Here is a 15,776-nt window from a genome sequence, read left to right on the forward strand (position 1 = left end):
GCTCCTGTGTTCAACAACACCCTCCCCGCCGCACACACACCCCCGCCCGCCTGTCTCTCTCTCTCACATTCACGCACCCTCCCTCTACTCTCTCTCTTTCATTGCCCCCTCCCCTTCTCATTTTAGATCTTATCTCTCTCCCTTTTTCCCCTCGCACCCGCCTCATTCTCTGTTTCTCCCGGACCCCTTTCTTTTTCTTCCTCCTTGTCCCCCAGTCTCTCATTCTCTCTTCCCGTCAGCTTCCCATTCTCCCTACAGAGATTTCCTGGGGGTAATGAGGGATGAACCAGCGAACCAAACCATCCATCTCCAGCTGTCCCCAGCTAAATCCAGGGAGTTATCTCAGCTGGAGATGTACCTGATCCCTTGCCCCAGCTCTGCTCCTCTCTCTTTCTCCTGCCCCAGTTTCCCAAAGTTTGGATCTGAACTTCTCAATTTCAGTCATATTCTAGAAGGAGTCTGAATTGCTCAACACTTATAAATACACCACCCGAGCTTGGGAAAGTAGATCAGCAATTAAGTGGCAGCTTAGGGCTCATCTCTAATCATAATCTTTCTATGATACATAAAGTTCCTGTTCTCTGTACTACAATACATCATGCCTACTTCTCCACCACACCCCATCCCATTTTCCATGTTACAATCTAGCAAACATTGCATATAAATGTGCATTGATATATTGTTCAAAGCAGATAAGAAAAAAGACAAGCAAAATCTACAGATAAGACAAATTACACAGTGTTGCCAACCACAAGCATCCAAAAATCACAGGTCAGGCACCCAGAAAAATCATGAATCATTAAAGTGAATGGGACTTGAATAACATGAGTAGGATCTGGCCCTATTTGACAAATTTATCCAGTCTGAAGCAAGAAGTGAAAAACAATAAATTAACAGTTGACACCAAATGTGTCAGATTTTGGGGAAAGAAGGAATATCAAATAACAGAAAATATGCTAGAAAAGTCCCTCTTGCTCAGGACAAATTGGAGAAAAGTACAGATAAATCAAACAAAATTTAACAAAGATAAGTGCAAGTAGATGGAAAGCTCTTTGGGGCAGAGGCTTTTTACTGTGCATTTGTACAGTGCTCTGATCTATTATTGAGGTTCCTCAGCACTACTGCAATATAAATAATGACATGAACAAAGAAAATAAAAATCACAAATGCAAATGCAAAATAAGAAGCCAGTGCTGGACAGTATTACTGCAGAAAAAGACCTGTGTGGAAGAGCTGATGGAAAAAAATATGATTCCATATGAGGACACTTTATAAAGCTAATGCAATCTTGCAATATTAATCTTGGGCTATCAAAAGTAAATGAATATCTATGAGAAACAAACATACCAGAAAATTTAAAAAGAAGTAGTTCACCACATAATGTATCCTAGAGACAACGGAAACATTTAAAAGATATTACAGAATAATCAGTTGAGGGCTCTGGTCTATGGTTAGATTTTCCACTTTAAACCTAACATTTTGTGATGAGATTTAATTTCTCCGATATTTCAAAAGCACTGTGGCCAGAAATGAGATATAGACATGGGTAGCCAGGCCCAATTTTTAAAAGATATGTTTTTAACCCCATGATTTATGCTTCAGTTTGGGATCTTAAAAATAAAGTTTGGACTCAGCTTAAGACATGTTGTGGGGAAGTTCTAGTATAAGGATAAAAATGAAAACAGTCAATTTTAAAGGCCGGGAGTCCTCAAAATACTCTAAAACATTTCCTTTTAAACATCAGCGATAGTTAAACTGGAAAAAAATAGCTATCAAGAAGACATATGTTATTTTTCCTACAAAAAATGTAATAATATTTTTGTAATTTATTTTGATTTATTACTTCTTAAAACTATGGGCTAGATTTTGAGCCTTTTCCCAATGCTCTGAATGTGCGGGAGGAACCTCTTATTCCCCTCTTGTTCCTGATGGTGGAGGAATTTGCCCCAGCCCTTTATAAGGTGACATATTCCTCTTCCCCTCAGACTGACTCAGTTCTGTAGGTTGGCATGTTGGAGGCAGAGCCAAAGTTCCACCCATTCACTGCTATTCTGTAAGCCCTCCCCACCCACCTGCTTGTAGCAGGGAATAGTGACCCCATGAAGATTGTTCCCTCTACACCTGGAGCAGTAATTTAGGCAGATCACACAGAAATAAGACTGCTATTTAAGCCCCTCTGCAGCCACATTAGGGCTAACTACTTTCACTCAACACCACATTATGGGCAAATTCATGGCCCCAATGCACAGCCCAAATATCATTAATGGAAAAGAGGAGTCTTTGCGGCGGCAGCAGTAATACTATGTATGGGTATCTATATCTGGTGGGGGCATGAAATCATGACCTTTCTTTTCCATCACTGAAAAGCCCCAGCAAAGTGGTGCTATAGAAGCCCCAGCAGAGTGGTGCTATATAATATATATGGGGTGTAGGCCTCTGCTCCCTATGTCTCTTATCATGCAACAAGAGGACACTAATTCTGCTGCATTCAGGACCTTCCACATGCTCAGAGGAAGTGACAGCTTTTGCTCCTATGTTACATCCTAATTGTAGAAAAGCACCTAGGTATTGAATATTACCAAGTGTGGTGAGACCCTCTGTCTAGACAAGGGGTGGGCAAACTATGGCCCAGGGGCCGCATCCGGCCCTTCAGATGTTTTAATCCGGCCCTCGAGCTTCCGTCTGGGAGTGGGGTCCAGGGCTTGTCCCACTCCAGAACTCCAGATGGGGAGCGGGGTCAGTGGCTTGCCCCACTCTGCACGTGCCATGGCTCTGCACAGCTTCCAGAAGCAGCATCATGTCCCCTCTCTGGCTCCTATGCATAGGGGCAGCCAGGGGCCTCCGCACAGTGCCCCCACCCCAAGTGCTGCCCCCGCAGCTCCCACTGGCTGGGAAACATGGGCAATGGAAGCTGCAGGGGCGGCGCCTGCGGACAAGGCAGTGCGTAGAGCTGCCTGGCCGTGCCTCTGCATAGGATCTGGGGGAGGGGGGGGACATGCCACTGCTTCCGGGAGCTGTTTGAGGTAAGCGCCACCCTGAGCCTGCACCAGTCCTGATCCCCCTCCTGCCCTCCAAACCCCTTGGTCCCAGCTGGGAATACCCCTCTGCAGCCCCAACCTCTCATCCCCAGCCCTATTCCACAGCCCGCACCCACAGCCAGAACTCTCAACCCCCCCTCACACCCCAAACCTCTGCCCGGAGCCCCCTCCCACAACCTGAACTCCCTATTTCTCGTCTCACCCCAGAGCCCGCTCCCCCAGAGCCCTCACCCCCTCCCATACCCCAACCCCCAATTTTACAAGCATTCATGGCCCAACATACAATTTCCATACCCAGATGTGGCCCTTGGGCCAAAAAGTTTGCCCACTCCGGTCTAGACGCTAGGCTGAGGTGGGCAAACTTTTTGGCCCAAGGGCCACATTGGGGTTGCAAAACTGTATGGAGGGCCGGGTAAGGAAGGCTGTGCCTCCCCAAACAGCCTGGCCCCGCCCCTGACTGCCCCCTCAGAACCCCAACCCATCCAACCCCTGCTGCTCCTTGTCCCTAATCACCCCTCCCAGGACCCCCATCCCTAACTGCCCCCTGGGACCCCATCCCCTATCCAGCCCCTCCTGTTCCCTGTCTCCTGACTGCCCTGACCCCTATCCACACCCCTGCCGTGACAGGCCCCCCGGGACTCCCATGCCTATCCAACGCCCCCCGTTCCCTGACCCCTAGCCACACTCACATCCCCTGACAGCCCCAGGACTCCCACACTTATCCACCCCCCCATCTCCTGACCGCCCCCCCAAACCTCCAGCCCATCCAACTGTCCCCTGCTCCCTGTCCCCTGACTGCCCCCAGGATCCCCCGCCCCTTATCTGACCCCCTGACCATGCTGCTCAGAGCAGCATGTCTGGCAGCCACGCTGCCCGACTGGAGCCAGACACACTGCCGCGCTGCTCAGCAGGAGTGTGCAACCCCACCGCTCAGAGCATGCCCACGTGGCGGCGTAACTGCAGGTGAGGGGGGACAGCGAGGGAGGGGCTGGGGGCTAGCCTCCCCAGCGGGCAGGATGGTCCCGCGGTCCAGATGTGGCCCGTGGCTGTAGTTTGCCCACCTCTGCTCTAGGCTGTGCTCTGGGTTTTTTGTGTATGCAAAATTCCCACTTACTTTATATAGGCAACAAACGTTCAGACCATATAAGTCCTGTTAATACATAGGTGCAACGGGAGCTGGTCTATCTGAACTAAAGATGTTGTGCAGGTAGATTGAACATGTTTTATTGGTCTAACTTGTTATTATTTTGATTATTGAAAGATGATTGACTCTACCATGCATTAAAGTCCGCAATAGACTTACATTTATGTGTTTATCATTATTTGTTCATTATCTGATGTTATAATATGGAGGTGAAATCAGACAAGGCTAAGTTAATGTCTCTTTTAAATCTCAATGAATGCCAAATATAATTAAAAACAACATGGAACATGGAGAAAGGACAGAAAAGGGGGAAAACACAAGAGGTTTAAACTAGTAGAACAAAAAGAAGCAGAAAGGAGTACAAAGCTGTTTTAATTGGAGGTAACAGTGAAAATGCCTAAAAAATCCCCTTTTGGAAATCATTTAACAATGGAGAGTTGACCCTGAAGAAAGAAATGCCATTCATTAGAGACTGGAATTGTGCTAACAACTGTAAGAGTAAATTACAGACATGCACTATAGCCTTTCAAAAAGGTGTGGTAGTTGTGAGCTATTCAGGCAAAATAGATCACAACAGGCAGAGGATTATTGTTCTGGGGATTATTGCATAACTAACTTGTGTTTTGAGAAATAGTTGTAAAATGGGACACAGAAAGCAAATTGGTTGGCTGAGGACAATTCCAAGTCATGAACCTAGCCTGAGTATAAATCCTTAGGTGTGTATGGTCCAGAAATATCAGTAATACACTTGCATTTATTTACTATGTATTCATAACCAAAGGTGTGTGAGTGCCTTAACGAAAGATTAACTAAAAATAATGAGGAAAAAAGCAAAATGGCCCCAAACAAATCCTAGGACTCTTGTCAAGTCTATACTAAATTGTAGCACAGCCAACGAGTGAAGCTTGTGAAACCTTGGTTTTTGCACTTCACACCTTGTTGTGATTTGAATTGTGCATTTTCAATGTTGCGCTTATATGTATATATATATTTGCATTTAATTTATGTTAATTTAAAACTGATTATGAAGTCAAATGACAAGGGTTCATACCATTTATTTTTAGTTTAAAATATGACAAAATATAGAATTTTTTAATATACTCATGTTTTAAATAAACATTTTACATATTTTGTTAAAAGTAAAATATGCCATTCAATAAATGGGTCAGCATTCTCCAAACAAATATTCCTGCACTTGTTAAGTACTAAAGGCAGTCAAAGCATGTGGCTATGCTATGTCTTGCTGATTTCACTGTAACTTTATTCCAACACCACTTCCATTAACTATGTATTGCCCAGTATCAGAGGGGTAGCTGTGTTAGTCTGGATCTGTAAAAGCAGCAAAGAGTCCTGTGGCACCTTATAGACTAACAGACGTATTGGAGCATGAGTTTCGTGGGTGAATACCCACTTTGTCGGATGCATGTCATGTATGTATGTACTGCCCAACACTTATCCTGTGAAGAGACAGTGGTTTCCTTTTTAACTAACACCTAACCCAAATCTTGGCGTGTTTGCAAATGCTATAGTAAAGGGCAGCCATCTACCTTCCTGTTGCTGACTCAGATCATGTTTTTATGGGAACCACCCACAAGATCAGAGCGGATTATTAAAGAACAATGGGCTAATTCTTCTCTCCCTTATATATATTACACATATTACCCTGGTGTAACTCCACTGAAGTTAATGAAGTTACTCCTGATCTGCAAGGATGTGAAAGGAGAATCAGGCCTGCTGGACTTGATTCATCCCTGCACTAGCACAGGCATGAGCAGTTGAGAGGGAATGTATTCTGGGAATATCGGGAGTTGGTACAACACCATGTATAGGCTGGAGAAGCTCTGTGGGCTGCCCTAACTTGCATCCCTGCTTCAATGGCTCCTGTCGGATATCAAGAACTCAGAATTACCAGGATACAGTCTGCCCCAATTCCACCCTTGCTCTGTACTTATGTCTCTGCTGTCCTCTTGTGCATGCCAGCCTATCCTAGAATGCCCCTCCACTGGAGCGGGTGCTGTAGAGGTTGCACAGAGCCTGCTCTACGCACAGTATACCAGCCTCCTCACTGGTGATTCACTGTGGGAGGAGGGCTTGTGCCCATCCTATGGCCTATGTTTGTCCTGCTAGCTATTATAAAAAGTGTGCCTATGCTTTGAGCTGGAGGTGTAAATTCCAGCTCAGGGAGACACACCTGCACTAGCTCTCATCAAGCTAGCATACTAAAAATAGCATAGCCATGGTAGTGCAAGCCATGGGAAAGGCTAGCTGCCCTGAGTATGTATCTATGGTCCAGATGGGATTGTACAGGGGTGGCTAGTCCTTCCCACTGCTCACACCATCAAGGCTACCCGCTATTCAGAGCTAACACAGGTATGTCTCCTTAAGCTGGAATTTTCACCTCCAGCTCAAAGTGTAGAAAATACCCAAAGGGGCTATTGAGCATTGATTAATCAGGCCTGATGTCACTAATCAACAATACTTACTGATGGGTTACCATCAGCTGAGAGTGTCTGAGTTATCAGTAAAGGCCCAGGCATGGAAGCCAGAAATTCCTGCATTCTGGTCACACTGCTGACACTAACTCCATCTGTGACCCTAAAATCCTTATCTATGTTTCATTTGTAAAATGGGTATAACAACGCTTACAGAATTTATATTCCTGGATGTGCATTTGAGGATCAAGGCCCCAGTACTGTAAAGTGCTATACACCTCCAAGGTTTTACAAACATATTGATTAGCACCTTATGCCACTGATGTTAGTAGGGTTATTTGAGGAGTAAGGTAATATTCAACACAAGTAAGAGTATCAGAATGTGGCCATTGTGAAGAGCTTAAAAAATGTTAATGACAAAGTTATATACATCTTCAATGATATGCTACTATATTTGTATAGTTATACAGTACTCTCACCAGGTGGCATAACACTGCTATGGCTAAATCAGGCAGCAACCAGTCAGAGCAAAAATATTCTTAGAACTGTGTATTTCAAATGTTACTGGTGGAGTAAAACCCTCTTTGATGTATAATCTTGCTGGGCACTTTTTTTCTTGATGCACAGTTTAGTTTGGTATTCATGTTACAGATTAATGGAACAAATCTGTTCCCAGTGTGTTCAATGTTCCCTTTTGGTGCACTGGACATCTATTCTTCTGACAGGTTTAATCCTAATGAGCATGGATTACAAACTCATTCTCTGAAGACTGGAGAGGACTGAATTATATTTTCAATTAGGGTCTATGGATCTAGGCCAGTGGCTTTCAATCTTTTTTTCATTTGTGGATCCTTAAAAAATTTCAAATGGAGGTTCCAACCCCTTTGGAAATCTTAAGACATAGTCTGTGGACCACCAGGGTCCACCATTAATTCAAAGATAAAGTGTAAAATATAGCCCGTAGATTGTAAGCAACATGTTAACTAATAATATTATACTGTTCTATTCAGCATCATTCAACAGAAGCAGTGGTACTGGACACCTTTACAACTACCATGAAGGGAAGCCCAGCTGTGGTTTGTTTCTTTCCTCCCGGCTGATGGGGAACTCATTTGGAGGGTGAGCTCAAACTGAGTCAGAAAGAGAAAAAAATATTAACAGTTCTACTGTTTACAACTGTATTAAACTGTGACAAATGTATGTTGGGGGCGGGGGAGGGAAGCAGAGTGCTGGTTGCTGTATCCACTACAGCATCCAGCTAAAGTAGACAGGGACAACAGCTAGATATTTCTGCTCAAATGATCAACAATGAGATGTCTAGCATTGTTGGCATTTAGATCATACTCGTTATGCTTCAGAGTAAACTCACAGTTGGAAAAGATGGAGACATTTTACACCTGTGAGAGGTATTCTTAGAGGCTATCCGTCTACAAACCCAGGAATTATGGAGAACATGAATAGCTTGTGATAATGAGTTCTTACTGTAGGTGAAATCAAATAATTTCTGGCAAATTGAAGAAAAATTACCTTTTGACTGACATATGACTTAATCTTTGGCTCCCAACAGTTTCAAAATAATTAATGTCTGATCGTTTATATGTTCAGAATACTCAAATTTTATGTAGTGTGCATATTTTATATATGATATATAACTCACATAGACAAATAATTCTGTGAGGGAATTTCAGTAACAAGTCACCACATCATTTAAATCTAAGATTAAAAAAAAAAGTTAGGCTTCTGGTTTTTATTTTATTTTAGGGAAAGGAAAACCAAGATATAGTGGAAGAACTCTAACTTGTGCCAGTTCTCACTGCTAGGGAAGATTTCATTGTCATTTCATTCTTAAAACAAGCAAACAAACAAAACCCCAGTTGTTACGATGTTTTCTCTAGTGGCAACAATATAGTATATTTGAAAACACTGAAAAGTTGCATGATTGTGACCAGTTAGTTGTTCCCTTCTTAAAATTCTTCTAAAATCTCTGCATATTAATGGTGGAATATGGAATATTATAGGATTTCTGCATTGACAAAATGTCTTAAAGACATCTAGAGTGTAACAAATGCACATGAAAACTTCCCTGAAATCAATTAAGTTGCACCAATGTACGCGGGGGTAGAATTTGGCTCACTAGTTAGAAATCAGAGGTAAAATCCTGGCCCCACTGAGAAAATTCTCATTGATTTCAAGGAGGGCAGGATTTCACCCTAGATTTCTATGTTAGTTTTAGCTGATGAGTAATTAGGTTTGTAGTTAATTGATTTCATACTAAAATACATTTAAGAATGTTTAAAGGAGATTTGCAAACTCTCCTTTAAAACCCCAGCAACTTCAGTAGCTAGATTCTGAATATACTCAAAAATCCAGGCTAAGCGAAATAGCACATTATTAGTTTAATACATGATTTTTGGTCCCTTGCTATACCTGACCATACTGACCACTGACTTTCCCCACTCCAACTGAAGCCCCAGCATGCACTATTTTATGATGTTACATTGATCATTAAACCCTGCTGCATGACGGAGCCAGCATACGCAGGTAAGGAAATGCCTATGCTTTAAGTATGAAATTGTGTTTTTAAAGAGATCTTCTAGATGTGTAGTTTCAGCTGGATACAGGATTCTTCCACTTCATGTTTTAAATGTGTGTGTGCTGTTGAACTTGCTCTTTCTTCAGAGGTTGCTCAATACTTCAGCAGAGAGCAGATGATATACAGGGGTGGCCTATCTTTGAAAAATTAAACCAGGTAAAGTTCATATAATGTTTTGCATCCATACGCAAATGGATTACAAGTGGTCCAATAACCAGTTAGAAAAAGCTACTTTCATCAGGTTTAATAACTATTTAAGGTTTAACCAGTTCTTTATGAACTTACTTTATGAACTTGTTTTTTGCCAATGTCGATGTAGACAAGCTGAAATGGTTCAACTGGTCCTGTCATTACTGTATGACAATGAGCTAGAGCAGGGGTTCTCAAACTTCATTGCATTGACAATAAAAATTACTACATGACCCCAGGAGGGGGGACCAAAGCCTGAGCCAGCCCAAGCCCCAAGTGGGGAGAGGCCAAAGCCGAAGCCCAAGGGCTTCAGTCCCAGGCAGGGGCCTGTAATCTGAGTCCCGATAACCAGGGCTAAAGCCCTCAGGCTTCATCCCCGGACGGTGGTGCCTGGGCTTCAGCTTTGGCCCCGGGCCCCAGCAAATCTAAGCCAGCCCTGGTGACCCCATTAACATGGGTCCCAACCCACAGTTTGAGAACCACTGTACTAGAGGCTTTTAAAAATCTCCCAGAATGCACTGTTACAGCAGACAACCCAGGAATTTTGGGACAGATGTCCAGACACGTTGCAAATGAAAAAATTTAAGATGGCAACACTGTGAATGCAAAACTTAAACTCATTCAGCCTGGCTAGCGTGGACAATTAACTGTTTGTGCTTATTCCAGTATAGTTACAAGCAATTCAATTCTCTAATTAAACAAGTAATACTTAACACATCCCTTATATATTCATACATAATTTTCTAGACTAGACAGGGTCATACTGTGTATGAGTCCATTCCAAAAACCCTGACTTACCTGAGTAGTCTTTATTTAGGGGGAATAATTTGCAGAATACATTAGACAAGTGCTTGGAATCCATTTGGATGAAAAAGAGGCTAAATAAAAATTAGATCATTTTCACTTCTTCTGAATCAAACTCATTCAGTCCAAACTATCACATATTTTCTGGATGATGTAATTAGACTTCACTTGACATACAGAATCATGTATCATTGTGGGACCTTCTGGTAATGTACAGGGAGAATAATTACAATTACCGCACTCAAGGAGTCTTACTTCAAAAATTAACAGAAGCCATCTTTCTATGCAGAACTTGTAGACAACTATTTTTTTTACAGCTGTTTGATATTAAAAGTCCCTGAATACATATCAGTTTATCTCCTAAATGTGACATATGAAGAGGAATAAAAATAATTAGGCAAAATCTCAGATTGAGTACTATTAACCTGCTAATAGAAGCATAGTGAAATGGTATGTTTGCTTACACTACATTTAGCTAAAAAAGAAAAAAAACCATGCTAATTATACAAAATTAAAAAGTAACAGGACCATGCCTTATGACTCTTTATTTTGATGTGTAACTTCTAAATTATGGTACCATAAAAAAATTTCTGCAAATATCAGCTGCTGTCTACTGTCAACAGTTTATATACAGGTACAAAATACGGAAACTATATTTATCAATGTAAATATTGAACATACAGCTACAGCTTGCATCCTTAGCTTTCCGCTATTTTTTCATCCTCAGAGAAACATATATCTTATAAACACATCAAAATGATCACATTTCAACACATTTGTAGACTCTAGTAGTAACAAGAGGGATTATTTCACCATTTACATTCTGTTTAGATTTTACTAACACATGAAAATAGTAGAAAACTAATCTCTAAAATGTATATCAACATATTTGGTTTAAAAAATTTTTTTTACGAGAGCTTTTGTTCGTGGCCTCTTAAGGGAAAAAAACAGAATTCTTGCAAACTCAGTAGTAATTCCCCTCCTCCATCCCCCAAAATATGTATGCAATTTTTCTGAATTTAAAAATCAGAGTGGCTAACTTTGTCAAAAAATCACTATAAAGTAAATTAAACATTATTTCCTTCCATTTTATAATTCCATTCAATTAAAATAAAAATCCAAAGTGGTCTGCTATTTTCTACAGTCTCTACACAAAGCCTATAATGACTTCTGTTCTTTTCCCCCCAAAGGCATTCAAAATTAGGCTTCCATCCACTGCCTGGTGGAGAAAAATATATTTGACTAAAATTAATTTGATTGTGGTATCTCCCCAGACTATCTATAACTTCAAGACTCAGTTAAGATTAGCAGGATTGTGCACCAAATTTATAAGTAAGAAAACACTAATGTTAGTTTGCAATGGATTCATCAATCCATATTTAAAAATGACTGTTTGTTAAGAGTCCAAGGTGAAATCCTGGCCTTACTGAATTTACTGGGAATTTTGCCATTGATTTCAATGGAGCCAGGAATTCACCCAAATCTTTAGTCCTGCACACAGTAATAGGCTGTGACTTGTCCAGCCACCTCCCTGTAGAGCTCAGCTTTGCTGCACATAGCAGGTGAAAACCTCCTGCCTGGCATCCAATCAAACCTCCTGCCTGGTGTCCAGGCATCCAGTCTTCGCTTCTTTCTGCAATGGAACTGCACGAACCCCACTGAGTCAGGGTCCTCCACACCTGCAGGTGGTAGGGCAGGAATTGCTCTTAAATGATGCTATCTAATTTGACCCAAGTGTTTTTAAACTTCCAAAAAATGGGGCAACTGTAAGAATTTTGCTTTCAGTATAACCCAAGGCACAATATATAAAAATCTTCTGTAGTTGTTTCTATGCTTTCAGATCATTCGCACACTATTTAGAATTAACTAAGATCCTTGTGACATTTTGAGCTTGTGGCATTCACTTCGAGTTTAGCAGAAAAATTACAGTGAAAAATAGCTGAAGAGTTTTACATTAGTAGAAGTAAAGCTCCATCATAAAGCATAAATACTGGTGTATGTATCTGCCTCATTCTATTGTTTTGTACCACAGTTATGAAGTGTGCTGGATTCTGCTGCCAATTATTACATTTAAATATGATTAAACTACTCAGATACCTGTTGAGAATCGTATCAAAACCCAGCAGTTAAGATTAAAATGAACAAACTCAGGACTGAGAAAGTTCCACTTACAGAAAGGTTTTTGACAGCTATGGACAGCTAGAACTATTATTACACCCTGATTAACACCCAATGCAACCCCAAATCAATGGGATTGGACAGGGTACAGTTTAGACCCCAGATTAGTAAATTTGGCACAGGTAGCCAGACAGGACACCCTTTATTATTATTTACAGTGGCAAGATTTGGACGTATTCAAATTTTATTTTGCTTATGAGGAATTGCTGTCTGGAAGCAGCAGGGGTCTCTCACATGAAGATATACCTAAATCATCATTGCAAGTGAAGGAACTTCATGCTATTTGTCTTCAGACAAATGTGGCCAGATGCATTATAGGGTGTCTGTAGTTAGAATTATGCTTAATATAACATGAGTTTAAAATGAATATTTATCCCATTCACTAGGATTTTCAGTACTGGGAACTTCAAAATAACCAATACACATTTGCCTTGTGGCTGCTCAATACAAAGATGAGCAGATGGCCAGTCACTCACCGCCTACTGTAAATTCCTATATTCCAAATGGATGTGAAGCACATTTTTATGGGGAAACTTGGAGTTTACATACTTTCTACAACAAGCACAAACTCTATTAGGGCTGTCCTCAGGCCCACACAAAAACAAGATTTGGTGACCCTTTCTCCATTACTCTCTACATCCTTTCTCCCATCAACCCATCCAGGAAGACGATAGGAGATTCACTTTCCACTGCATCATTCTATAGAGGTATATAGGATTTTTTTAAATTATATAAGTGATATGGTTCACCATGGCCTTATTTGTGAGATATCGTAGCCAGCTTGTCAAGAATAGAATTTTTAAAAAATAGAAATAATTACCCTAGCTCTGGATAGGCTAGCAAGAAGCTTCACTTACTGCATCTGTTGCAATGTTCACCCCGCACAGGCTGCAGCATTCTAAAACAGAATATTCCTAAATCAAGTTCCTGATACTGCAATGAGCTCAATGTGGGAAACATGTAGGGAACAGGAATTTTATCTTCCACAAAATCTGACAGAACTAAGACCATTTAAAAGAAACTAAGTCTGAAGATAGGTTTCCATGAAAAACAATTAACTTTGAAATGGACATCAGGAAATCCAATAAACATGTGTGTCCTATAGCCTTGCATTGTACCATCCTGGAGCTGAAATGACAGAATGGCACAATATGTTTCCCTTACATGTGTCAAAATATGGATAGAGATGGAGCTGTGGGGGACAGGACACATGCTTTTACCTTCCACTGGAATGCACTGGACTAGAAAAATTTTTGGAGGGACAGGGTTGAAAAAAATACTTAAATGTTTGCTAAAGGAATATTTGTCTAATGGAGATTTACTAGGTCTGGCCTTTGGCATTTTATGATCATGACTCCTGTCACAAAAATCCCACTGATCATCACTAAAATACTCATACTATCAAATATTTCAGCATTTAAAACCAGAATTTCTGCTGCAAAACATGCTGTACCATTGAGATGGTTAACAATCCAAGCCAAAAGTGACTAGTTATTGTATGTTCAGTCAAAAATATTTCTAATAAAAACATCAGAAGTGATTTTGGATTGTGATATCTGTAAAGAGTATAATTTCAACATGCAATTTAAGATGGTAATTTCAAAGTGTACCTTCATCTTTTTCAATGCTACATTTTTAGATCAGAAAAGAGTCTATAAAGAGGTTTATAGGTAATCGTCTACTGGCCACAAATTCCCTTAGGAATAACAGATATCCTTCAAGGAAGCATTTGTTCCTTCAAGAAGTTTTAGCAGTTGGGGGGTGATGTGATGGTTAACACACAAACAGAGCCTATTGATAAAGTGGCAATGCTTAACAATCTTGTAAGACATTATAAAGGTGCAATTGCCTGCAGTTCATCGGTATGGATGTGGCAATGAAGTTCTGCTTTACATATTCCAGGGACTAGGCATTTTGTAGCAGTGAGCACAGGGGGTTCTTCTTCTCCTGGGAAAGAAAAAAAAAGGGCATTTTATTTTTTGAACAGTGATTATTTTATTTGTACAACGGTCAACTGTATGTTGAAAAGAACACCACCAGTTGATATCATAATGCATTACCCTCACTATGATCAGAAATAAAGAACTAATGCAAACCTTTCCTCATGGTGGTCTACTCAGAGAAGTTCTCATTGACGAATGGGCTAACATTATGTCATGCCCAATGAAGGAGGTTAGAGAGCTAAGTGAGTTTGAAGCTTAGTGCATCCACCCTAATTCAATGGCCTGTTTGAGAGGCTTCTCTTGTGGAACAGTATTCTGTCAGGATGAAAAATGTTATCAGATCAAACTACTATGAGATGAAAGTGGATACTACTTTAAAGGAGAAAGGAAAGGTTTGTCCTGAAATATGCACAGACATTTGATAACTGCATGAAGATTTACCATTAGTCTCAATTTACGTGACTTAAAAATCTAAGTATCCAGGATAGAAACCTTATACAGATTATGTAGTCTCCTCATATGAAGATGATAACATTCTTTCCATTCTACTAGTATCTCTGGAGGATGTTAAACAGAAGCTACTAAAGTAAGACCTTTTAAAATCAGCAGGTCCAGATAACTTGCATCTAAGAGTTTTAAAAGAGCTGGAAGAGAAGCTCACTGGATCATCAGTGTTGATTTTCAGGAAGTCCTGGAGCACTGAGGAAGTTCTACAAGACTTGAAGAAAGCTAATGTTGTGCCAATTTTTAAAAAGGGTGAACAGGATAACCTGGGTAATAACAGGCCTGACGACCTGACATTGATCCTGGATAATGGAGGGAGGTCTCGATTAACAAAGAACTATAGGAGGATAATGTAATTAATGCAAATTAACATGTGTTTATGGAAAATATGTCCTATCAAACTAATTTTATATATATTTTTGATGATGTTGCAAGTTTGATTGATAAAGGTAAGTATGTTGACGTAATATACTTAGACTTCTGTAAGGCATTTGACTTGGTACTGCACAACATTTTTGATGAAAAAAACCAGTGATATAAAATTAACGTATTAAATGGACTAAGAACTGGCTAACTGACAGGTCTCAAAATGTGGTTGTTAACGAGGAATCATCAAACAGGTCTGTTTCCTGTGAATCCTGCACAGATGAGTTCTTGACCCTACCCAAGTTAACATTTTTATCAATGACCTTGAAGAAAACATAAAATCATCACTGATAAAGTTTACAGATGACACAAAAATTGGTGGAGTAGTAAATAATGAAGAGGACAGATCACTGATACACAACGATCTGGATCTCTTGGTTAACCGGGCGTAAGCAAACAATATGCATCTTAATACAGCTAAAAGTAAATGTATACATCTAGGAACAAAAAATGTAGGACATACTTACAGGATGGGGGACTCTATCCTGGGAAGCAGTGTCTTTAAAAAAATATTTGGGGGTTGTG

The 15,776-nt window shown here is 40.6% G+C and overlaps 1 protein-coding gene across 1 annotated transcript in view; it reads right to left on the bottom strand.

The window, feature by feature from the left end:
* Nucleotides 1-10,761: 10,761 nt before the first annotated feature.
* IL17RD (interleukin 17 receptor D) overlaps nt 10,762-15,776 on the bottom strand; it is an 89,021-nt gene continuing 84,006 nt past the window's right edge. Inside the window, exon 13 of the mRNA XM_039546416.1 lies at nt 10,762-14,325. Within this exon, the coding sequence (XP_039402350.1) occupies nt 14,210-14,325 (116 nt within the window). The 3' untranslated portion in view covers nt 10,762-14,209. The remainder of the gene's footprint in view (nt 14,326-15,776) is intronic.

The sequence above is a fragment of the Mauremys reevesii genome, linkage group 7 (genome assembly GCF_016161935.1).
Source record: "Mauremys reevesii isolate NIE-2019 linkage group 7, ASM1616193v1, whole genome shotgun sequence".
Classification (NCBI taxonomy): Eukaryota; Metazoa; Chordata; order Testudines; family Geoemydidae; genus Mauremys; species Mauremys reevesii.